The sequence below is a fragment of the Bactrocera oleae genome, chromosome 6, assembly GCF_042242935.1.
Source record: "Bactrocera oleae isolate idBacOlea1 chromosome 6, idBacOlea1, whole genome shotgun sequence".
Classification (NCBI taxonomy): Eukaryota; Metazoa; Arthropoda; class Insecta; order Diptera; family Tephritidae; genus Bactrocera; species Bactrocera oleae.
Window position 1 is genome coordinate 12,529,582 of NC_091540.1, and position 24,433 is coordinate 12,554,014.

The following is a 24,433-nucleotide window of genomic DNA, read 5'->3' on the forward strand; positions in this document are numbered from 1 at the left end:
ATTTGAAATAAACTTTAAACAGTGCACTTAGCGTTATTTTCCAAAACTTATTATAATAATTTTTTACAGAAAAATATTTTTTTCTAACGTTAATTCACTATAAATTTATTTTTTTGTTAAAAAAAAAGAATACAACACCACCGCGCGCGCACTTTTATTTTGACTACGTCAGCGTTTTCCGTTGTGTGTTTGTATTTCACGCGTTAGTTTTTGTTTTTCGTTCGAAAATAAACTCCTTCACGAGTTATGTTTATTTACAAATTTTCTCCAAGCCAATGCAACACTCATCAATACTGCTCTTTACAACCGTTATGACTTCGTTTATGCGCTTAGCATACCGTACAATACGAACTGCGTACACCGAATGTCAAGCGCCAACAACTTTGGCGTCCAAGCAGTGCTGTGCTGAAGCTAGTAAGTAGTCAATATTCCAGGCGTTTATTGAGCGCTTGGTAAAGAGCTATTAGTTGTACGTTTTCGAAGTGCACGAGAAGTAAGGTGCTGGCGCTCTCGCAAGTGTACACACGCCCTTTTCGAATGCTATGTTCGAATTCGCGTTGTTGACTTGCTATGGCGGCGGCTGTGTCAACTTGGCAATTGCGTTAGTTGGGCCAGTTTTTAGACCAGGTTCGTGGCTATATTGACACTGGCGCTCTTAACTGCTGGCTTCTTGTCAGTAGTACAGTTGCCGCCTTTGCTTTGCTATAAGTTCGAATTGGGCTTCGAAGTTATAGCTAGCATTTGCGCTCTCACTTAGCAATGCCGCTCTGTTCTAACGTGTCTTAGTTAAGTCTCTCTGCTCAAGCGTCTGATTTAAAAGCTTTGATTAATTTGCAGCAGAGACGGAAAAATTGATATAATTTGCGATTTAATTAGTGAGCATTATATTTGATACTTAACTGCAGCTTAAATTGCTCGTCTCCTCATTCAATTATATGAAACTAATAAATGAGCATTTGAATGGTTCAATAGCATTTTTTTTATTTTAAAATCCTATGTTTAACAATTTTTAAATATTTTTTATTTTTAAAGTTTATAATATATTATATATACATATATATTATATATTTTTTAACATTTAAAGTTCATCTGGCTTGCTTATTATTTTTATGCTCACATTTTACAATTATAATATACACATTAGTGTTTATATACACATTTACAATTTTATTAACATGTTTTTTTTTTAATTTTTGGGTAAATATTGCAACTTTTCCTCGTTAAGATTATAAATACAATTTAAAATTAAGACAGTCTTTCGTTACGCAAAAATGCTCACAATTGTAACTATGCGTGTATATATGTATGTATGTGTGTGTATAACAAAATTTAAGTATTTACAACCTTCGTCATTTTGTTTTATTATATTACTAAAAAACATTTCTTAAAGAGTTGTCTCGTTTTTGTTAAAAAATTTACAAATATTTCACAAAAGCTGCGCGAATGTCGGTTTGGCACTCCATAGTACGCTGAAAGCAGCGCTCACTTATGTATGCGTGTGTGTGTGTTCGTGCTTGCAGTGCGATCGTTCAGTAGACGCGATCTTTCATAATTAAAGTTAGTGGCGTTTTAGGCGCAAGCAGAAACTCAAATTCCGTTTGCAACGGCTCTTTGAATTTGATTTCGAACGCGAGCAAAAGCTGTAAGAGAAAATTATTTTGTATAAAATATATAAAACATATATGATTTTATAACATTATAAGATAATTTTGTAAAAAAAAATTTGGAATAAAAAGATTCCAAAAAGAATGAAAAATATTAATATAGGTGTATTATCAAGCATACGTATAAGTAAGTTCTTTCGTACCTTAGCCAACAACAGCATCACCTCCATTTCTACAAAACGCTTGCCCGGGCAGGTTCGCCTTCCGATGCCAAATGGCACGACAATACATGCATTCGGCACATTGACCGTAAATTGACGCTTCTCGTCGAGCCAACGCTCGGGTCGATATTCTTTGGCATTAGGAAAATTGGCGTCATTGTTACAGGCAATCATGTTCTGACAAAGCACAACCGTCTAAAAAACACGAAAAAATTAAAAATAAGTAAAGTTGCAACAATCATGTGTTGTATCTGCCACGAAAAAGTGTCACCTACGCCGGCTTTGAGCTGATAGCCCGACAATTCCATATTCTCCTCAAGTATGCGCGCCAAACAGAAAGCCGTTGGCCTAATGCGATACGATTCCTGTATACAAGCTTTGGTGTAGTCCGCCTTGGCGATTGCCTCTTTTGTGATTGTCGTCTTACGGTATTCACAAAAGTCGGCCAGTATGCCAGAAATTACGCCCTCATCATTGGTCACAGAGCTGAGCACAAATAGCACTGTGTTGGCAAGCTGTGAATACAAAGCATATATATTTCAAATAATTTATTGGCTTTTTGTTGGCGCGTACCGACCGTTTCAATGCCCGCCGCTATAAAGTCGACAATTGCCGATTTCTTATCACGTATATCAAGATCCTTAAGTTCCAATATATTCAAGAATATGCTGCGTAAAGCCGCCTCACTTTCATCGCCCGCCGATGTGAGGTAGTCCTCTTTCAGTGCCATTTCGACCATCTCGGAAATAACACTGTAATCAGTTTCAAGTCTTTAACTGTCACTTTTACAGGGCTGCTCTTGCCCACTTTCCCAACACTTACTCGTAGATAATCTCCTCGGCACGCACGAATTCTGTGTAGGTTTTCGTCGGCAAATACTTCCACAGTCCCAAGCCATAATAGGAATCCCGTTGTGATATGAAAAGTTGCTTAACCGCACTCGCAAGTTGCCGAATTCTTTCCGGTTGCTGACCACTTTTGTCCAGAAAACCCATACGACGCCCCAGCATGAGCGTGCACACCGCTTCCAAGCCCATCAAATTTGCGATGTCCTCAAAGTTGTGCACCTCGAGCGTGTCGGGAACGCGTTGTTGGCGCAAAAGTTCAATGAAATCATCACACACCACATTTAAGGCTGGCAGAAAGTTGTACAGTATGCGTGGCGAGGTAATATAAGAGGTGAGTGAGGCGCGTAGTTTCTGCCAGGTGGTGCCTTGTCTGAAAAGTGATCAGAGGTTGTACAATGACTATTTAGCATAAGAGTAAAATAGTTTTTGCAGCGGTATCGAATTTATACCGAAATCGAAAATGAAGATTATCAAGACTTGGCATCCGCCAAAAAAATATTCTTTTGTTTTCAAAATTATGAAATATGTATTTGCGCGCTTAACATTATTAATATACTTACATTAACATATACGTACATACCTAAAATACTTACTCATTCACGATGCCCAAACTGGAATACCGATCTGGTCGCGATAACCGATACATCACGACAATATCAGTGGGCGGCCGAAACGGGTAACGGCTGGGATATTTCAAAACCTTTTCCAGATCATTCCTATTGAATAAATGCACAATCGGTAAGCCAGAGGTCAGCACTTCTAAAGCGATTTCACCGTATTTGCGATGCCAATCTGCATGGCGTACGCGAACATCAGTAAGGGTACAAACAAAGAACAGAAAAAAAGAGTGAAAATAAATGTATTTATCATTTCAAAATCATTTCCACACTCACCCGCATACATCTCGTGCATCAACGACATTTTGTATTTGCGAAAGAACACGAAAAATACCCATTTTGTGCCGAGAAACGGTATTGGCAATGGTCCTGGAATATCCCAGACACCGCGAGTGCGTGGAATTTCCATGGCATGATAAAAGTCATCCTCTGGCCTGAACAAGCTGGTGTCGACAGCGGCTAGCCTCCCATTGCGACTGAGGTAGCGTGTCAGCAGGGGCTTCAGATAGGCAGTTGCTCCTTTGCCAACATGAAAGTTGCAGTAGAAAGCCAAAAGTATAGCGATTGCGACCAACAGAATCACGGCCATAACCATGAGAGCACGCTAAAAAAAAAATGCGAATGGTTTACAAATATTTGAAGTATGCATGTGTGCGTCGATTTGTAGTTACATATACATATATGTGTGTGCGTGTGCTAGAATTTAAGTCAGTCAGTAGGTTAGCGGTTGTGCAAGTGCTCTACTTAAAAATGTGGTCAATCGTTCAGTGCAGGCACACAAGTTTGGCGCTCAAATCTTGACGACACATTTGAAGTCGGACTTGTTTTCTGCGATTGCTCGTCAATTAAATCGAGGAACTATTTCTAGTCACCGGCTCGCTGTAGGCCACATTGTGTATGCATATTCGGCTGAAATGTGACTCGGCTTATGCAATGCATAAAGCCACTTGTTAGACCCCGAACGCTCTCCGTCGTGTAAGATATTTTTAGTACAAATTTATTAAATATATTTAGCACATTTTTTATGAATTGAGCAAAGCTGAGCGCTGTACGCTGCCGCTGCTGCTTGACTTACATACAGATATTTTTGTTTTACTACGATTGTTTGTATGTATATTAGAGTGAGTGCAAAAAAAAAAAAGAATATTTTATTTTTCGCTTTGGTACACTGCAAATAGGTGGAGTCTAAGAAAAATAATTTTAAGTTGCAAAGCTCATAGTCTTATAGGAAATTCACTGCTCTACAAAAATGATCTAAATAATTTTTCGATTAAGTTAATCGTATACGAGATATTTATCGTCACACATCAATCGCTGTCAAAGGAAAAAAAAAAACAAAAAAAGAAAAAAAAGATACTACTTTTGTTGAGTAATGAATTTACTGTAAGACTATGCATTTTTTAAATTAATTTGTTTTTTATTGAATTATAAAATTTAAAAAAAAAAAAATAAGTTGAGCGTTTACGTTTGGCGATAAATATCAAACATCAATGTGTAACAAAACAAAAAACACCAAAGAAAAAAATAAGAGATAATTTTTGTTAAGCAATGAGTTAACTATCAAACTATAAGCTTTTTAAATTAAAATAATTTTTTTGTTTTCATTGAGTTATAAAATTCAAAAGAAAAAAAATTTATTTGCCTTAAAATAGTCAAACTTCAACTATTAATATCTTTTAAACGTTTAGATTTACGCAAAAATCGTATAAGAGCTTTTTTAAAGAACACTCAATTTCCTATACAACCCACAAAACGAAATATTTTTTCAATTAGTTTGAAGCGAGATATGAATTTTGTTAGCTGATAATAAAAAAATATATATAACTTGGAGTGACTTTCTCAGCGCTGTCTAAAAACTTTTTTTCAGAGTAACAACCGAAAAAAAATATTTTAAGCGAAAAAAAATATTTTTTTTTGTACTCACCCTAATGTATAGTTAAGTTCTAGTACTCTAACCGGTATTTGTTGCGTATTTTTATTACAACACGCAATTATTGCAATTGACATTGTTGTTGTAATGCTTATGGTAATTGTTGGTATTTAGTGTGAATGTGTGTGTCGATAAATAAAAAAAAGCGCAAAAACGATTTATTGATAGTAGGGGGATTTACTCTTGGAATTTCAATGTGCTATGGTATTTGTAATCAAAATTTAATTATTATTATTATTAATATTATTATTATTATTGCGTTTTAACAAAAATATTTTGCTAACATTTTGTTAAGCGTAGTTATGGTAAATGTTAGGCATTTATGAACCGCCCTAATGACAAGTTAATTCAGCTTATTTCAGCTGAGCACAGGCGGTTTTAATTTGCATATAAATAGTTTTTTAGATTATTGGGATTAGGCTGGGTTTACTAAGTGTAGGCGGACAAGCGTTTTGAGCTTGTTTTATATTTTTTTTAATGAGCGCTTTAGTTTGAGAAAATACCTTTGAATTTTCGCATGAATACATTTAAAAGTATTTATTCTTTGGATTTATGTCAATATACTAAATATTATAGCGACTGGAAAAAATTTTCAGACAAGCTAAAATTTCGAGCAGGTTTGGTTTCTCAATCGTCAACGCTATTACGATCCATTATAAACTTAAGCTTAACTCTTAAATGATATCATTCTTGTAATAGAACTTCTACACGTTCTGTATAAATTTCCGATCGAAAATGCATGGGTTTCCACTTTATGACTCAGAATGCCTCGCAATAAGGTGGAAATTCAAATGTTTTCGTATTTTTCGACACACCTGTACGTGCTCATATACCCGAAACTGTTGAAACCATTAATAAAATACAATATTTTTATTATCAGGTCATTAGTTTTTATTAAAGAATAAAATTAATTGCAAATATCTTCAGTTTTAATGCTAAGGCCATAAGAGCTTTTCTAAATTTAAAACAAAAATAAATATTTCATAATTCGAAAAACAAATTTTAAACACAAATCATTATTTTCCAATTCGAAATTTTCAATTTCAAGGTCTCGAATTTTGCTAAAAACACTGGCAAACTCAGCAAATCTTAAGGTCAAAGACCCAAAAGTAAATGTAAAAAACAGAAGCGTAAACAAAAACAAACTAAAATAGGTCAATACGGAAATGAGTAAAAAGAATGGTGAAATTAAAGCAAAACAAAAGCGAAAACTACCAACACACCCAAACACACAAAGCAAGAGTGTCAACTGCGTGAAAATTAGTCACTAAGCTTTACAGCAAACAAAGAACGATCACTAAAACGAAATTGAGGTGAACGCTGCATCACCACCTGCACCAAATCGGCGATTGAGCGATTTCGTTGCATACACACATGCATTGCTATGTTTGCACGGCGCGACTTACACACTCATGCTAGTGTGTTTGTTTGTGTGCTGGTATGTGTGTGAACGATTAGCGATCACCGTGATCAATAGGAATTTGTACGTGATCAAAAGCTGGTAGACACATGCACACACACACTTGTATAGGAAACAAGTAGTAGGCACGCCACCGACAAGGCACGAGACTGCCGCCGAACTCAGCTGATTTATGCACATACATACATATGTATGTGTGCAAGCGTATAAATAGGTGTGGGAATATGCATAATTTCGTCGGTGCAAATAAATGTGATCCGCTTTTTGTTGTTGTTGCATTTTGGGCAGGAAAATTACCGCAATTTGTTTGTTGTTAACCTTTATGAATGACTTTGAAATGAATTTTTATTTTAATTTTCGATTATTCCGCCGTATAGAATCAAGTGCAAATGCGTGTCTGGCTATGTGTGTGTGTGCATGACTGGGTGGCTACATATAGTATGTAGTATAAGTGAGCGGATGTTGAGATGTAAGGATGTAGGAGAGCTAAATGTATGCTATTAGAAGCAATATGTGAAAAATAAATAATCTTCGTTGGTCGGAATGTTGTTAAAAAAATAAAAATAATTTATAAATTTAATAAATATTTTAATTTATTATTGTTTTTTGCAATATTTATACTATTTTATTTATATTTATTACTACTATTGCTTAATGACTTAAATCTTTTTTTTTTTGCACGAAAAACCAAAAATGTTAAAAACATGTTTTTATAACAAAATTTTTATTAAAAATATAAACAAAACTATTGCTTTAATATCTTATGTTTTTTTTTTGGTTTTTGCACAAAAAACTCGAAATGTTAAAAATATGGGTTTTTTTCTACAAATTTTCTTTTGAAAAATATAAATAAAAATATTTTGATTATTTATTTATATACAATTTTTATTTATATATGTTTATCAAGAAAATAAAATTTCAAATAATTTAATTCATTTTTATACTCTGGCAACATGTTGTATATTATATGAGTATAATAGCTTTGTTCACACTACTGTTGTTGGTAACATCTAAAATTAAGCGATATATATATATATATATATATACAAAAAAACATATAAATAAATAATCAAAATATTTTTGTTTATATTTTTCAATAAAAATTATGTAATATGATGAATTTGGATGATATATATATATATATATATATATAAATGACCAGGTTGACGAGACGAGTTGAAATCCGGTTGACTGTCTGTCCGTCCGTCCGTCTGTCTGTGCAAGCTATAACTTGAGTAAAACTTAAGATATCTTGATGAAACGTGTTCATGCTCCATGGTCACATATGGAGGCCGAGTTCGTAGATGGGCGTAACCGAATCACTGCCGCGCCTACCAAACGCCATTAATCAAAAACGCATAAAGTGCCACAACTATGCTCCACAATAAGATACAAGGTTGTTATTCAATACAACGAATTACATTAGGCAGGGTTATCTATGGTTGAAAATAATTTATAAAAGGAGGCGTGGTCCCACCCTCTAATAAGTTTAATGTACATATCTTCTAAACTACTCATGCGATAATAACCAAATTCGCTTGGGGCAAAACTTTTTGACACCCCTACCGAAAGTGTGAAAATGAATGAAATCGGATTCTAACCCCGCCCACTTCCCCTTTAAGAGAGTTTTGTTAAAAACTACTAAATGAGCAATAAATCAATAACTAAATGCGTTATAGCGGGGATGGTGCAAGAGGGTTTTATAAGAGCCGGTGTCAAATTTGTACGTTGGGCGTGGCGCCGCCCACATTTACGTGTAAACCCATATCTCTGGACCTACTGAACCAATTGCAGCCAAATTCGATAAATAACATTATCACATAAAGTGCAAAAATTAGCGAAATATTACTACAAACACACCTACATTCTATATAACACAATTTTAAATTCCTTATGATTCTTTCACTTTTGAGTATACAATTCAAGAATTAATCAATGTATCCGGGTAAAAAATTAATATTATAGTTATTAATAGTGTCTTTGAGGTGTGCTGCCATCCTATAACAAAAGTTGTTCAAATTGAACCAAAACTATTCAAGCCCCCAGATATCGAATATGTGGACCCCAGTTCCTATTGTGAACTTTTAATCGAAATTATCGATCACTCTATGAGATATGTTATAGAAATTCAGAGATAATCTTTTTCTGACAAAACTATGCCTATATGTCAAAAATGGGTTGAATTGGTTCAATAATTCACTTAGTCACCATATACCTAATAGAAAGATTTTCGAACTCTCGACTGACTTTATATCGCATATATCAGTCAAAATGTGAGTTATCTTAATTAAAATAAGTAAGCGTGTTTTTCTAATAACTGTGTATCTTTGTGCTTAAAATTCATTAAATCGGGTGAAAACATGTCTAGGCCCCATATAACAAATATTAGTATTTTCAAACATCTAGTTGACTTAACCCCCTATATATTGGTGATGGTATGAGAGGTAACTTAATGAAACTCAGAGGTCATCCTTTTCTGTGGTAACGACGAAAATGGATTAAATCGGTTCAATACAATCCCTATCTCTCATATACCTAATATAAGAATTTCAAACTGCCGATTAGCTTTATGCCGTATATATATGTCTGTCAGTGTATTAGTTAAATAATTATAAAATAATTAATTGAAGATATTTCTCCGGCTTTGTTCCTAGCAAGTGGCAAGAATATAAAATTTTCGGTTGCACCCGAACTTAGTGCTTCCTTACTTGTTTGCAATTACTTTCTTTTTAATTAAATTAATAATTTCCACTATTTTCAATTTCAATGACTACCAAATTGCAAGAGTATAAAATTTTCGGTTGCACCCGAACTTAGACTGCCTTATTTGTTAAACCTAAAGTTTTGCCAACACCTTAAGGTATTTCCCCAGCTTTGATCCTTTCAAGTTGCAAGAGTATGCAATTTTCGGTTGCACCCGAACTTAGTCTTCCTTACTTGTTTTCAATTAATTTCTTTTAAATGTAATTAATAAATGTATTTAAAAAAAATTCTTTAAATATTTTTATTTACTATTTTTATTTACACTCTTATCAGCACTTTTCCATTTCAGTAGGTCTTTTCCTGACATACACTAACCATACATACATACGCACACACACACATACAGATATGCAACGATTTCAATGTCAGTGGGGCACTTGCATTGTGTGGAAGCTACCGCCTGATGACGACAATCGTCGCTCTCTTATCAGTGTCAGCGTAGTTCGGCGTGCGAAGAAAGCGATCTCGTGGCTTAATGTTTACACACTCACACAAATACAAAAGCACAATTGCATAAACACATCTATGATCGGCTGCGTGTTTATTTGCCTTGCGGGATTAATGAATGAAATATCGTAAGATTTACTGTAATTTATTGTTGTAAACCGACGATGACAAGCTGTCGTTTTTGGTGGCTTTAATGGTTCGTTTTAGTGTTCTTTTTTTTTTTAATATTACTAGCTTCATTTATTAACAAATTACTTTTGAAACGCTGTGGAATGCTGCGGCACTATCGCAAACACGTGATGAACACTGAAATTCTACGCAGCCTGCGAATCCTTCTTGCACCCGATTGCCGCACAAACAAAATCCACAAAATGGCCTATTTGTGGCAAGCGATCACATGCTGATCGTATTTTATTTTGGTTTCGGTCACAAAGGCATAGCAAACATACAAACAGACTTTGGTAGCAACACATGTTGTGTGAGTGTATAAATAAACTCGAATAATTGTGTTCTAATTTTAGAAACACCAAAAATCATCCAAGGGATGAATAATATTGGCAGATCTCACGTGTGATCATTTCGGCGATCAAAGACATTAGAAAACCACAAACACATAACACAAATATTTTTTTAAATGTTGGCAATTTGACTGGTTGTTTGTAAAGGGCCAAGGGTTTTTGAGTGATATACAGATCAATTCAGAGTTCGACAAGCGATGAGCCTGCAATTTTTCCAACTTAGAGTTGATGGAAATTCTCTTTCTTTCTTTTTAGTTTTAAGGGTAAGAATATTTAGAAAAATTATTAAAATGGGTAAACGGCTCCAAAATGCTAGCGTAAAGCCCAGCATTTTTACGAAAATATTTTGAATTAGTGTTGAAGAAAAGAACGTAGATGGCCGCAGCGGTTACTACCAAAAATTTCTTCTCAATTTCATGAAGTATATATATTTACATTAGGGTAGTTCTCAAGAATTTCTTAGAGTGGCAAAATTAACTTTATTGTAGAGTTTGAAATATTTTGTTGGACTAAATTAGTATTCAACTCTTAAAGCTTATATTTACCTGAATTTAAAAATATTTTTTTTGTTATGACAATTAGCATTAGGGTGGAACAGTTTAATTTTCGTTTTATAAAGTATAGTGTTATAGTTGTTTCACATATGGGTCATTCCATCCAAAATTTACATTTAAAAATTTTTTTCTAGCAAAACATTTTTGTTTGTGTTCTTTGAGGCAAAATACTGTGCACGTCTTTTTTAATTGTGCACCATTTGAAACAGAATTGAACATTTGCGTATGCGAAAAAATGTATATCATTATAAAAACAACTAGAAAGCCTATTGTTTCAAATTTTTTCACATCTTTCCAATGAGTTATTCGTCGAAATTTTTCGAACTTTTTTTTTTTAATTTACATTCTCATCAACAAAGGTTTTTTTTTCAATTTGGAACTGTTTTTATTCAATTTTTTTTTATTGAAGAATGTACATTAGGATCTTTAGTCGCGACTGTGTAAAGTTGAGAACGCGCCGTGTCCAATATTTTGTCTCAAAATAAACAAAAAAAAATTTTTGGCGCGAAAAAAATTTTCTAATATAAATTTCGAATAGAATGATCCATATATAATACATTTATGATTATGTCTGATATAAATCACTGCTTGTAAAAAATTATTATCCATTAAGCCAATTATCGTAGAAAAATTTGTACGGCCAATTTATACTATATAATTTTTTCAATAGCCTTTTTTTGACAGAACACGCATGACTAAAATATTGCAAAATCTTATTCGCAATTATATTTGCACAGCGCTATTAAAAGCATAGCAAACCTGATTTCTGGTTATCCTTGAATTTAAATTTAGTTCTATTCTAAGCAGTCGCGTGGATTAATTGTAAGGTCTTAAGATATTTATCAACCACAAATCCATATGTATAAACATAAGGAGTATTCATGCGAAACTCGTTTTTCCTGACTTCGAACAGTTTAAATTCAAATAGTTACTAAAGTAAATTCATTCCACATTTGAATAAATGCGACGAGCACTTCCTTCTTCGGCTTAATGCGCGAACTTCCGGCCGAAATGTCAAGCATTAGACGCGTGTGAATAAACATAAAACAGAACAAGCATGCTAAGCAGAACATGGCTAGAAGTGGGCTGTCTAGCTGCTGTGTGTGTTCGGCTAACACACATTTCGTGTGTTATATAATCCGCGTGCGCAGTAGAGGAAGAAGAAGATGAAGAAAACGTTTCTTAGCCATATATTTTCTGCGATTTTTATAAGCCAAGCCCTTAGGGCCGCCACACCAACCGGTTGGCGCAAAATTCACTTTCTTTGCAGTACGCTCGGCGTCATGCCAGCACACACACACACATACACAGTTGCAAACGCAGGCTCACATATTCACGTTTTAGTTTTAATTCGTTTCGGAAGCGATATGCCCAACCAACAGCGGCAAGCCATTAGATATGTGTGTAGGGCTTGGTGAGCGCATGCGCGCATTAAAGCCAGTTCATAATTGCCGGTATTAATATGCGCCCAGCAACACAGCATAACACCAATAACAGCCTAGCGTTCATTAGAAGCAGCTAAGCGTTGCGCATGCGCATTAGACGCTGTCGCCGCACACTCAAGACAGCCGGCCGGTCGGCAAAGCTTCAAGAGTGAAGTTAAAGTAGCGCATTAGCGCAGCTGTCTGCACTACGGCGCCGCGCGTACTGAAAAGCCGGTATTGACGACAAGTTGGCAGTAGCTGTATGCTGCGCGCTGTCTCTGCTATTGCCTGTTCTAATTGTTGTTATGGCGTTGATTGCTGTACGCGATTTGTTGTTGTGCCCATTGATGTATTTGCGGTTGACGTGCGTGCTTTAAGCCTCGGCGGCTTACGTATTGGCATATTTGTGTTTTATTAATGCTTGTTGTTGTTCTTATGTTTGTTGGGAGGAAGCATTATCGCCGAAGCTGCATGCCGCGCGTCCAACTCACCGACTGACTGACTGAAAATAATTTGCGAAACCGGCTTTTCGGTATTAGATGAATGTGAACGCAGAAAATACAACAACAATAACAACAATACAATATACAATATTAGAAAAAGACAATAAATATGAACATAAAACGTATAAAATATGTATATGCTAAGTTCAAACAGCAAAGCGTGCGCACCGCAGCTCAACGAACTTTGCTGGCGAATTTTTTCACTAATGTTTAATTTATGTTAATACCGGCATACCTTTCATAAAGCCAATAGAGCAATAACAATAACAATAACAATAAAAACGAAAATTGACAAGACAGACAGAAATCGGAATTAAATCATAGCAGCAGCAAGCCGAAGAACAGTGCTGGTGAAAAATTTGATACAAAGCAGCTTTTGCTATGGCTACAAATATGTATCTAGACATGCACAGCACACATGCACACATGTAACATATATACCAGATCACATGCGAAAATTCTTCTAAGTTTCAAGGTCAATTTTGTTTGAAGGCTGTTAAAGGCTCAACTGTTACTAAAAATCAGCAAATAAAAAAATTAAAAAAAAAATTAGTTAATTCTACACAATACATAATATATGCATATAATGTTTGTTGCTTGCCTAAATTTTGTTGTTGCCTGTATTTTTTGTTAGGCATTAAAGCAAACATTTCGGCGTTAACGCAGCATACACACACACACACACATATGTATTAGCGCATTTTCACATGTTTTTCAGCCAGTAGTTATTAGCCTTATCTATTAACAAACACATACACACACACACATACATATGCATAAATATATACGCATTTCTGCGCGTTATCGCTTAGTGTAATTAACTTGTTAGCAGCAATCAAGTAGTCACATTTGTTGTTTGCCAATTTTTTATTATCTAACCGCTGTTGTTATTGCTGTTGTCGCAAATAAACTTGGCATTGAAAATAAAAATTGCTTAGTAATATGCTGATACCTATGTACATACATATGCATGTGTCTACAAAGATTTAGCAATTGCTGTTAATTATCGCAATGTGAAGTGGTTCAAGTTCAAATGTGTCCTGTGTTCGGACCGCTAAAGCGAAATCACACTTACGTACCAAAAATTAAGGTTCAATGAAAGATCAGATGTACAATAATAGAGCAGTCTTTGCAAGAAAACTGATTGTTGTCAAAATATAAATATATATATCATTATATCGATATTGTAAAATATTTGAAAAACTTACTGTTAGTCAGCAAGCAGCGTTTCTTTGGCATTTTATAAGTATTTAGCGCTTAAATTGTCATAAATGTATAGATGAAGTGCATATAAAGTTCGCTTTCGTAGCCAAAAAAGATCAGGAAAGTTTCCTCAAATTATAGAAGCACCAAAATAAGCTAAATTTTCCAAGTAAATGCAAAAATGTATCAAGCGGCAGATAAAAAAGTAGTCTAAATGCTCGCAAATTAGCACTTATAAGCATATTTATACCCTAAGTAGAGGCAGATAAAGTCAGCCTCTGCTATATGCTAGTTGGAAGCGGTCGACAACTGTTCGACGTAGCAAATTCTCATATGAATGCTTTGAAACTTCGTCTCTCTATGTTTATCACTCTGTCTTTAGCTCACTCTCTAATAATCTCTTGTGCCATCATCAATTTAATTAGCAGGATTTTCTTAAAAATATTGCAGTAGACAATTTATTTATCGGCTAAATTACGATGCTGTTTGTCATAAACTCGAGTTTATCATATGAGATTCTACATAAACCGACGGCTGTTTGATGTAGGATCTTCTCGTTTAAATGAATTTGGAATTTTGTTTTTATCATTTTGTCAATTTTTAGCTCACTCTGTAACACTCTCTTGTGTCTCAATCATTCCGTTTACCATAAACTCGAGTTTTTCATATGAGATTCCACATCAACCGACGGCTCTATAACGTAGGATCTTCTCGCTTAAAGGAATTCGGAATTTTGTCTCGCTAAATCTATCACTTTGTCCATTTTTAGATCACTCTGTAACACTCTCTTGTGTCTTAGTCGAATCAATTAGCAAGTTTTTCGCAAATATATTGGTTTAGCCAACTTGCTAGTTGATCAAATTAAGAGACTGTCTGCAATAAATTCGATTTTTGTGTTTATGAACAACAGTTAAGTGTATTAATTTAAGCAGTAAGTTTTTTTTTATTGTCTTATTTAATTCTATATTATCTCCAGAATATTGTCCTAAATTCTCAAATTGATACCAGTAATAGTTTTGGAGATACAGCTTTGAAACGTTGCGCGCTCGAGGTCAGCTATACTTGTATACTCACTTAAAATTTTAAACGCTTTTTTCTCGAAACTGTGTTTTCAAAGCCGGTTGTCAAGATTTCTCGCGAACTACTCAGCCGATCTTAATAAAATTTAATAAAGATCTTCGAGATATCCTTTACAAGATCTTGAGTTCAATTACAATTATCTTCTTTCAATTACAAATATCTAAAACAAAAAAAAGTCGAGAAATGTTCACCAAAATTTGCATGTTTTTGTAAAAACATCTGGCAAAAATACAATTTTCATTTTATTTGTTTTTTCTCAGTCCAATACTTAGTTAATGGTCTTGGTACAAATACGTATTTTTTTCCTTTTTACTTTTAATGATCCTGTCAGAAGTTCGGCTATCAACGCGGAAGCACCTTTCTTCCGAAGTACAATACTATCGGAAATGACGTCGTAATGACCGAGTTTTGATTATTTTTTTTTGAAAATTTCAAAAAAATCTTATCAAATTTAAATAAAATATTTCATTTTTATATAAAAAAAAAATTATTGAAAATAAAGCCTTTCTGATTTCATAATTTTTTTTTTTCTACTAGTTAAAGAATGTGCAACTACCAGGTCGCGGTGTGCATAACAAGCCGATTCGTTTTTATTTTTCACACAACTTCCAGGCGTAGCAAACGCTATTTCTTGCCCACCGACAGCACATCAAGATTCTTCACTTCCAATGACCATTTGCGCAGCCGCGACTTCCCTCGGCACAACACCATCGCCGTCTCGCCGGTCGATTGGCGGCCACGTCTTTCACTTTTCTGCGCTTCCAGTGGCAAAGCCGGCAGAGGCTTAGAATGGCGTTAGAAGTAAAAGCCAAAGCATCTGAGAAAGCAAAGAGCAGCTAAAATCGAGAATTGTTCTGAGCACGCCGCGCCACGCAGCCGCGCTGAGGCCAACATGAGCAACTTTCAATGTTCAATGCGGACGAAAAGCACCAACAACAAGAGCGCTGGCTAGAAAGCCGCCAAGCGATAATTATCAATGCTGTTGTTGTTTGTTGATTTGTTAGCTTGTGGTCTACGTTCGTTTGTTATTGCGACGTTAGAATTGTTGCTACTTTGCTGTGGGTTTTTGGTAGCGCTTTAGCTTTTGTTGTTGTTGTTGCCATTGCTGGCTGCTTGCTTGCTGTTATTTGGACTTTTGAAAGTGGTGGTTGATCAGCAGTCGCGACTTCCTGTTTTAGCGATTTGAGCAGACTTGTTGTTATTGTTGCTGCCACCGACTTGAGGCACTATTTCTAATGCTTTGCTGCTGCTGCTGCTGTTACGGCTGTTACGGCTGCTTCTTCTTGCTGTTTTTGCTTGTCTTCTGGCTGCCTCTGCATGTCTACTACAATATATTGATCATGGAAGTGGAACAGGAATCAAGTAAACATACAACAACAACAGAAACCAAAGTAGAAATAGACAAATCATTAGAAGCGCCTCTTCTTTCACACACACAAACACACACACACATAGACGCTCACACACCCATTGCGCAAATAGCTTTTGTTGTTATATTTGCTGCGCCGACTTCGGGCACGTTTGCTGCCACCTCGTTAATACTGCGCTGCCGCCATTGGTAGTTGTTGTTAACTTAGCATGTTGACGGACAATGAACCGCCTGCGGCCCCAAAGGCACGAAGTGGGGTTAAGTGTGTCTGCGCCGCTGTCGCTGCGTCATGCCGGCTGCGCGCTAGCTCCGGCCATGGCAATGACAGTGACATTGGCAGCGCGGCCGGCTTGCGGCAGTCGGGTAGCAGCGACTAGCGACTTTTCCCACAGCCACAGGCCGGTCGCCAGGCGTTAGAAAAGTTAGTTTTGATATTAGAAATGGCAGCTCAGAATGGTGAAGTGAGATTTCTGGCGAGAGATGAATTGTAAAACCGAGAACTTGAACAACGGTGCGCTGGTCCAGCGTTGAAGGCGGCAGGGCGTTTGAAAGAAGTGCGCGTGTAAACTCGCCATAGCTCAGCGCGGTGACATAATATGTGCGCAGCGCCCAAACTTGTTGATTTAGTCAACAACAACTACAATAACCATAACATAGAAAGAAAGAGCTTGTGCGTCTGCGCATTTTTTGTACGAAAGCAGACAGCAACAAGCAAGTATTTTTATTATAACATTGACACCGACAGCGACGAAAACTACATATATAATCAACAACCACAACAACAACAATGCAGAATTTATTGACAAAAAACACAAAGCAGTTAACGAAAAGAAAAAGTAAGGTTAATAAAAAACGAAATTACATTCCACCAAAGCAGGCAGCAAGTCAGCAGCGCAACAGCGATTAATTGCTCAGTACGTGGGCGTGCGAGCGCTCGGCTGAGCAACCGTTTGTGCGGTAAAGTTGCAGGGGGGGTATGCAACGAGAAAGTCATTTACATAAATAATGAGGCAAGCTTTCGTTGCGCTCAAGAATTTCAAACAAGAATTTTTCGGTTTTATTAATAGCATTTTTTGGACAAGTTTTCGTTATACGCTGCGCATTTGTATTTTTCGTGTTTTTAATGGATTCTCGTTGGTGTTCTGTTTATTATTTCATATATATATTTGGTTGGTGATCATATTATTTTTCAGCTGCATTGGCAATGAAAAATCGAGGTATCGAAAAAAAAAAACGTGTAAGAATCAAGCGAAACCATGCGGTGTTGCGTTCTTTCTTTCATTTCGCTCTCGCTTCATTTGGGCATAATTTTGTATTGTTGTCGTAATTACCTGGCTTTGATTTCACTTGGCGTGAAAATTATATAATTTTTAGAGTTTTTTTCCACACTCGATTTTTTATGACCTACAGCGGTGCGGCGCGCTTAAAGTCGAAATTCGATTTTAAGAAATTTACACAATGCTTATATAAATTTCAATAATTTTCTCAGTTGCTAATTATTGTACTTTTAATATACAGAGAAAAAATTGTAAAGAGCTAAGATGTTCTGAGGAGAAGTATTTGCAGATCACGTCTATATAATAATGTCGCAGAAAATATTGTACAATTTTGTTTATATTTAGCTGACCATAAGCTGACTTAGGGTGAGTTCGGATTCCGAGTTAAATGTCCCGGCCGTCTCTAGCTTAGAAATAAAAAATAGAATAAATTGCATAAAATTGTGTTGCTTTCTCACCTATTATGTGTCGCGATTTTCCGTGAATTATAATGTGAAAAAAAACGATGACTAATAAAACCGCTACGAATTTCGTCAGGACAAATATGGTCACCTAAGTTTATATGTTATATTTCATGATCTCACAAAAGTGAACGCAGTTCGGCTTGCAATCAGCGAACATTTTTTGGTGAAAAGATATTACCTCAATAGACTTTAGGTAATTAAATAATATTTAAAGCGTGCTTAAAGGCTCTTGCTATTCAATTATTTTACTTAGCAAAGCCGAAATATGATCACAAGCGTTGGCTAATCGTCCACTGATCGGTTTGTTGCGTTCACACAGCCGGTGTATTATTTAATTAGCATTGCCGCTTGCTAAGTATATTCATTACAGTAGGCGTAAATCAACACTTGACGTAACAGAATGTTAATGTTAATTACCGCAGACAGCAGAGGTATTATGTTTAGAACGCTGCCAATTTTTTTTTTGGCTATTGCTTTTTCAAAGTCATTGTCAAAATAAAACGCTGACATATAGGCTGTTATTTTTCATAAATTGCTCATGGTACGCTTATTTTAAAGAGTGCTATAGCTTACGAGCATACACATATAATTATAGTAGATATAATATATATATATATATATACATTTTAAGTAATTCCGTGATATTTTTGTTTTGAGTGATTTCGTTGTAGACCCATTTAGATCAAATTACCTCATTATCCACAAGTAACTGTGAAAAAATGCCAAGTAAATGACTTTTTGTGGGGTTTTTCTTATACAAAAGTAAACACATGCGAATTCTATAATTAAATACGCAAGCGCGAGAATATCCGTGTACAATTTATGTAAATGAAAAAATGCTAGCATTCAGGTTGCGAGCTCTAAAAATATGAGTAAAGCGCTTATCGTAGGAAAAGTGTGTAAGAAATTGTGGTAACTGGATTTCGCAATTGCTTGGGCAATTAAATGCAAAGCAAGCAAATAAATAAATACGCAAAATTATGTAATTACGATATTTATGCGCATTTTTAAAGAAAAATATTTATTGCTGAAATTGAAAGAAGGATAAAGGAAGTGGTACTTTTTGAAAAAATTAGACTTTTTGAAAAACGTATTAGCATAGTAGTAGCAAAATACTGCATACAACTGATTTGTCTCTGCTGAAGCTAAAAGTCGCAACCTAAATACCAATTAGAATTGCTAAGTCTACATTTTTAAAACGTAATATACCAGATTTCAGTGAAAGCAGCTAAGCGGACTAACTGTAAATTGAGAATAAAGTATTGTGAAATCTTGCGACGGCAAAATTTATTGAGCAAATATTTATTGAAGTTTGATAAACAGCTGACAGACTGCTGACAAATTGGAAAGTCATGCATGGTCAACAAATTTGCGCTTAACCTTGAAAAACTCTGTTGCGATTTTCTTGTGTGTTTACTTACAACATTTTATTGCTAATATATGTATATAACGGTGTACGTAGATTTGCTAGACGTTTCGTAGGCACAAGCGCGCAACGGCTTACGCAAGCAAATTTTATTGCGTTTTGAAGTTGATAGAGCCCACGTGTCATTCTAATCTTATCGCACAACAATCTAGATATTTGGTTAATTAATCGTGTTCAACAAGAGTTCGCTGAAAATTTGCATTTCATAAAAGCTGCTACAAGCGGTAAAATTTGAGTCCAAAAAAAAAAAATTTTTTTTTTATAAATTTTGCAGCCAAATATGCTTGACTTGTTTCACTGTGTGCAAGTAGTTGAGCATTTTTGAAACAATTTCGTGCTGAAAATTATGTTAAATGCAACGCTTACAGTGCTTTCGCTATAATTGAGAAATAGTAATTTTTTTTTTTTTTTTTTTGGTGTTTGCAATGAGCCACCGCGAGCAACAATTTGCCGAAATCCAAACGAAACTAAAAATATGCGCCATTATTGCGGCTGGCGTCAATGCCTAAATAAATATTGGCAATACCTCAGACATTTACACTAACTTGTTGTTGTTGCTTAATTTCATGAACGCCACAACAGCAATGCATAAATATGCAAATGTGCATAAATAAATTCATTAATTTTATTGTGTGGTGCAATAAACCCATGTTTTTCTATTTTGCTCATAATCGCACATTTCCACGTACTCATACACACATGTACACATACTATTGCACAAAGGTGCTGTCTATACGCGTGTAATGTCTATGTGTGAACTGCACGTGATTTTCATTTTCTTTTACCACATACTCACCTGCTTGTGAGTAGATGTGTGTTGCTGCAGTTTTTCACGTCAAGTGTTAGACACATATACATACAAACATATATATATATATATATATATATATACACACACAAACATGCATATGTGTAACAGCCAAGTCACTGGTCTGCCTGTGCGCCGTTTACTGTGATTGCGCTCGATCGGCGTAACAATTGCGTGGCATAGACAATTTTACTAATAAATATTAATTTTTCTATAAGATTTGTTTACATAATTTGCGCACTGAGCGCATCCGTTTAGACTTTTTTGCTCATCAAATCAAGTCTAAGAAATTAGAAATGTTTGTCTTAGCTTAAGTTCTTTTGTTAGCATAAATAACGCAGTTGGTACACTACTGCTTCGTTAAGCAGTCTAATGCATTACAGTGCTTGCTAAGTAAGCAAGCATAAGCTGCGCGCTGAAAATGTGTTGCTAATGCTGGAAGCATCTGCGAAAGCTTATAGCATTACTAGTTTAATGAAATCGAAAAAAAATGTTGGTAAAGGATCGAGAGCTTTTGAGTACGATTTGTGTAATTGTTAATAATCCGTATTCAGTTGAGCGCTGTTGATTGTAGTCTCGATCATGTTTCCATTTTCTGCAAGCCGTTTTCCTTTAAGCTTTTGCGAATATTGGCCACATTTGCTTCCTGACTGACGCACTATTCTAGAAACGTACAGTGCGTATAAAAATCTAAATTCTACTAATAATTTTAATTAAGATCTAAAGATAAAATATAACAGCCACGAGCAAATCATATTTCTCTAGATTATTTACGAATCTTTTGCAAATATTTTTTACGTTTTGTTTTTTATTCTTATGCTCATAACAGCGTATCTAAAGTTTGCCACAAAGTTTGTAACATTCAGCAGGTAACGTCGGCGATCCTAAAAATATATATGCAAATAAACAGCATGACGAGCTGAGTCGTTTTAGTTATATCTGTCTGTCTGTCTGTTCTTCCATATATACGCGAACTAATCGCTTAATTTTTGTTATATCGCTCTGAAATTTTGCACACGTCCTTTTCTCTCGTCGCTATCACGACAGCATAAAGCTAACATATAAACTGACCGTTCGAAAACAAGTTCGTATACTTTACTTATTTGTTCTATTTTTTTTACAAAAAATCTCCTCGAATTTAGGCATATATTAGATTGTCCAAGGTACCGTTATAGTCGCTGAACATTTTTTTTTTCAGATATTATGACTATAGCATATAGCTGCCGCTCAAACTAACTGAACAAAATCAAAAAAAAAAAAACTTTTTTTCTTATTAAGTTACCTTAAAACTAATTGAAGATTGATTTTAGCAAGCAACTTTGCTAGAAAGTACCAGCAAAACGTATTGCGTTAGATGCAGTGAAAATTTCAGTATGTTTCACTCATAGAGCATAAAAACCGTGGAATTTAAACTTGGTTTATATAAAGTCAATATTTTACAAATACTGAAGAGTAGACTGGATAGCATATACATTTTAGGAACAGAGAAGTTTTGAGCATATTTGTAGTCTTATTTCATTTAAAAGTAACAAAATTATAGAAAAGATGCAGAAAAATAAAATAAAAATAATAAAATTTGAGTTGTTAAATATTGTTTTTGCTTAAATTACTTTAATTATAAAGGCAAATTAATTTTTCAACGCATTTTTGCTTTCTCACATATTTAACTGTTTAATGCAAGTTACAGTCTTTATATTATATTATATATGTATGCACACGTATTCGAGCAGAAATTACACGCGCTAGTATTTACCTTATTTACTATTTGACTGTAAGAAGTTTGGCAGCAACAATTGCTTATGTAACAACATTAAAGTTAGCAACAATACTAGACAGTTGATGCAATATCACACAATGTTCATAGACGAATTTTACACTATGGATCTTGGATCGCAATCACATTTGTTTTCAACGAGCATTAAAGCCTTTCGCACACACTAAACGGTATTTTTTTACTACCTAATACATAACTGTAAATATTTATTGCACACCGCGTTTGCTTGGTTCTAAACCAACAGCATAATTATGTATGTAATTATTCTCGTTAAAATTAACACTTTCTTGCTGAAGTCGCACTGCGCTTTCACTTAGACGTTGCATATATTTCATATAACTACTAATTTCTGATTATTTTCAACACTGATATCCGTATTCGCATTAGATTTTAACTAATTTTTATTGTGCACTTTACCAACCGACCGACCGATCGGACCGTCCGTTCTTATAGGTAATCGTTTGCTTGTTTCGACACTAGCCGCCTACTAAACCTTCAAATGCGCGCGCTTCTCAAAGACTGCAGCTCGCCGGCGTATTGCTGTCTACTTTTGTGGCGGCGGCGGCGGCGCCAACTTGCGACTACGCGAACGAGAACCGCGATCTATTCCGATCAGAACCGAACGTGCACGGCATGTCGTGCCGTTCGCTATTCCCCCCAAAAAGAAAAACAGCGAGCGCTCTTGTGTGTTTCGTGCGCACAGCTGTTTGAATCCGTTTGCTCAGTGGAGCAGTGGAGCTCCCAAAAAACATATAAACAAACCAGAAATTGCGCTGTTGGTTAGCTAGCAGCTGGTCGGATGTGCGTGTGTGTGTATTGGGCAGCGCGTTAACATCATAATCAGTTGAAATAATAACAACGTCGCTGCGCTCCTTTTGATGCAACTTCAATTGCCGGCAAGTGCAGTGAGAACAGTAGAGCTGCGCAACGCTGAGCAGCAGAATATAGGCGCGCGAGTGAAATGAGATAATGCGCTTGGTGTCAGAGCGTAATACTAATACAGAAACGTTATCGGTGAGATGTCAAGTTTGCAACGAAGCTGGAGCGTGTGCAGCGGCATTGAAATGATTAGATGTTTGTCTTTGTTGTTGAATGTTGATGCTTATGTATGCTGCTGATTGTTTACATTTTAAGCCGCGGCGCGTCTGATAAGACTTCTCTTATTAGCAAGCGCAAAGGTAAACAACAAATGTCAAAGGGCAAGTAAAGCGGGGTGTTTGACGCGGTTGAGTTTCTTTTTGTGCCTTCTGATTGGTTTTTAGGAAAAGGCATATGTATATTGATAGTGCGTATAGCAGCTCACTCTGTCTTTTGGCATTGACAAATTCGGTCTAAATAACTGGCAGGGCTTACTTCAACCCCTAAAAGCTTTATACCATTATTTTTTTTAGAAAAAATATGAAGGCTTCAATTTCGAAAATATTGTTTATTTTAAGTAGAACGAAAAGCATATGGTGAATCAACCTTAAAACCACAACCCAACTATAACACAGTTATATAGTGGTGCACCCTTTTCCTTATCTCCTTGCCACTACTCGTTTTCATTGATAGCGTGCGGTTGCATTTTCAATCAGCTGGTCATAATAATCGAGTACCAGTTTTTTGTTGATAATTGTTGTTATATTGTTGTGTTGTGACTGCTTCAACGCCACTCCTTGGATGGCTGTGTGCCACAAGCTCGCATAAACGCTACTCCGGTGGCGCGCGATCATTGCGCAACTCTGCTCCAAACTCTCGATTTGCTCAACTGCTCTACTCTACTTTCGTGCTCCGCAATGCGCAACACTTCTCAGCACACATACTCGGATATATTGTATATGTATGTTATAGGTATGTATGGCAACATACTTATGTATGCAAGCGCAATGTGTGTATTGTTGTAATTACTATTCATTGGCCATGTCAGCGCGGCAATCACTTGCTATCAGGCACGCTGGTGGTCCTGCTTGCTGATGCTTCCTTTGCCTCCTTCACGTCAGGCGCCTACTCACGCATGAGCAAGAAATATGTGTGTGAACTGTTTCTTTGCAGTTTCAACTACTTTGTTTTGGTTTATATACGCTGCAACGCCGCCAATTAGGCTTGCTGCTCACGCGCAGCGCCAACACAGCGCGACAAATGCGCGCGCTGGTACACAATCAATGCCGCCGCCCCAATTGATTACACAATGTGTTGCGCCGTCG

At 35.8% G+C, this 24,433-nt stretch overlaps 1 protein-coding gene across 2 annotated transcripts; it reads right to left on the reverse strand.

The window, feature by feature from the left end:
* Positions 1-119: 119 nt before the first annotated feature.
* Positions 120-22,778, reverse strand: shd (cytochrome P450 family 24 subfamily A member shade). Of its 2 annotated transcripts, XM_014238516.3 has the most exons (8): positions 22,230-22,778; positions 3,567-3,894; positions 3,267-3,465; positions 2,648-3,043; positions 2,403-2,577; positions 2,101-2,340; positions 1,808-2,020; positions 120-1,640 (listed from the first exon to the last, which is right to left on the reverse strand). In XM_014238516.3, exons 2-8 carry the CDS (start codon positions 3,883-3,885, stop codon positions 1,530-1,532), a joined length of 1,653 nt encoding a protein of 550 aa, XP_014093991.2. In that variant the 5' UTR covers positions 3,886-3,894; positions 22,230-22,778; the 3' UTR covers positions 120-1,529. The 2 variants fall into 2 exon arrangements, with proteins under 2 accessions (XP_014093991.2, XP_069967154.1); XM_070111053.1 differs by lacking the exons at positions 3,567-3,894; positions 22,230-22,778 and having other exon boundaries at positions 3,254-3,395.
* Positions 22,779-24,433: the final 1,655 nt, after the last annotated feature.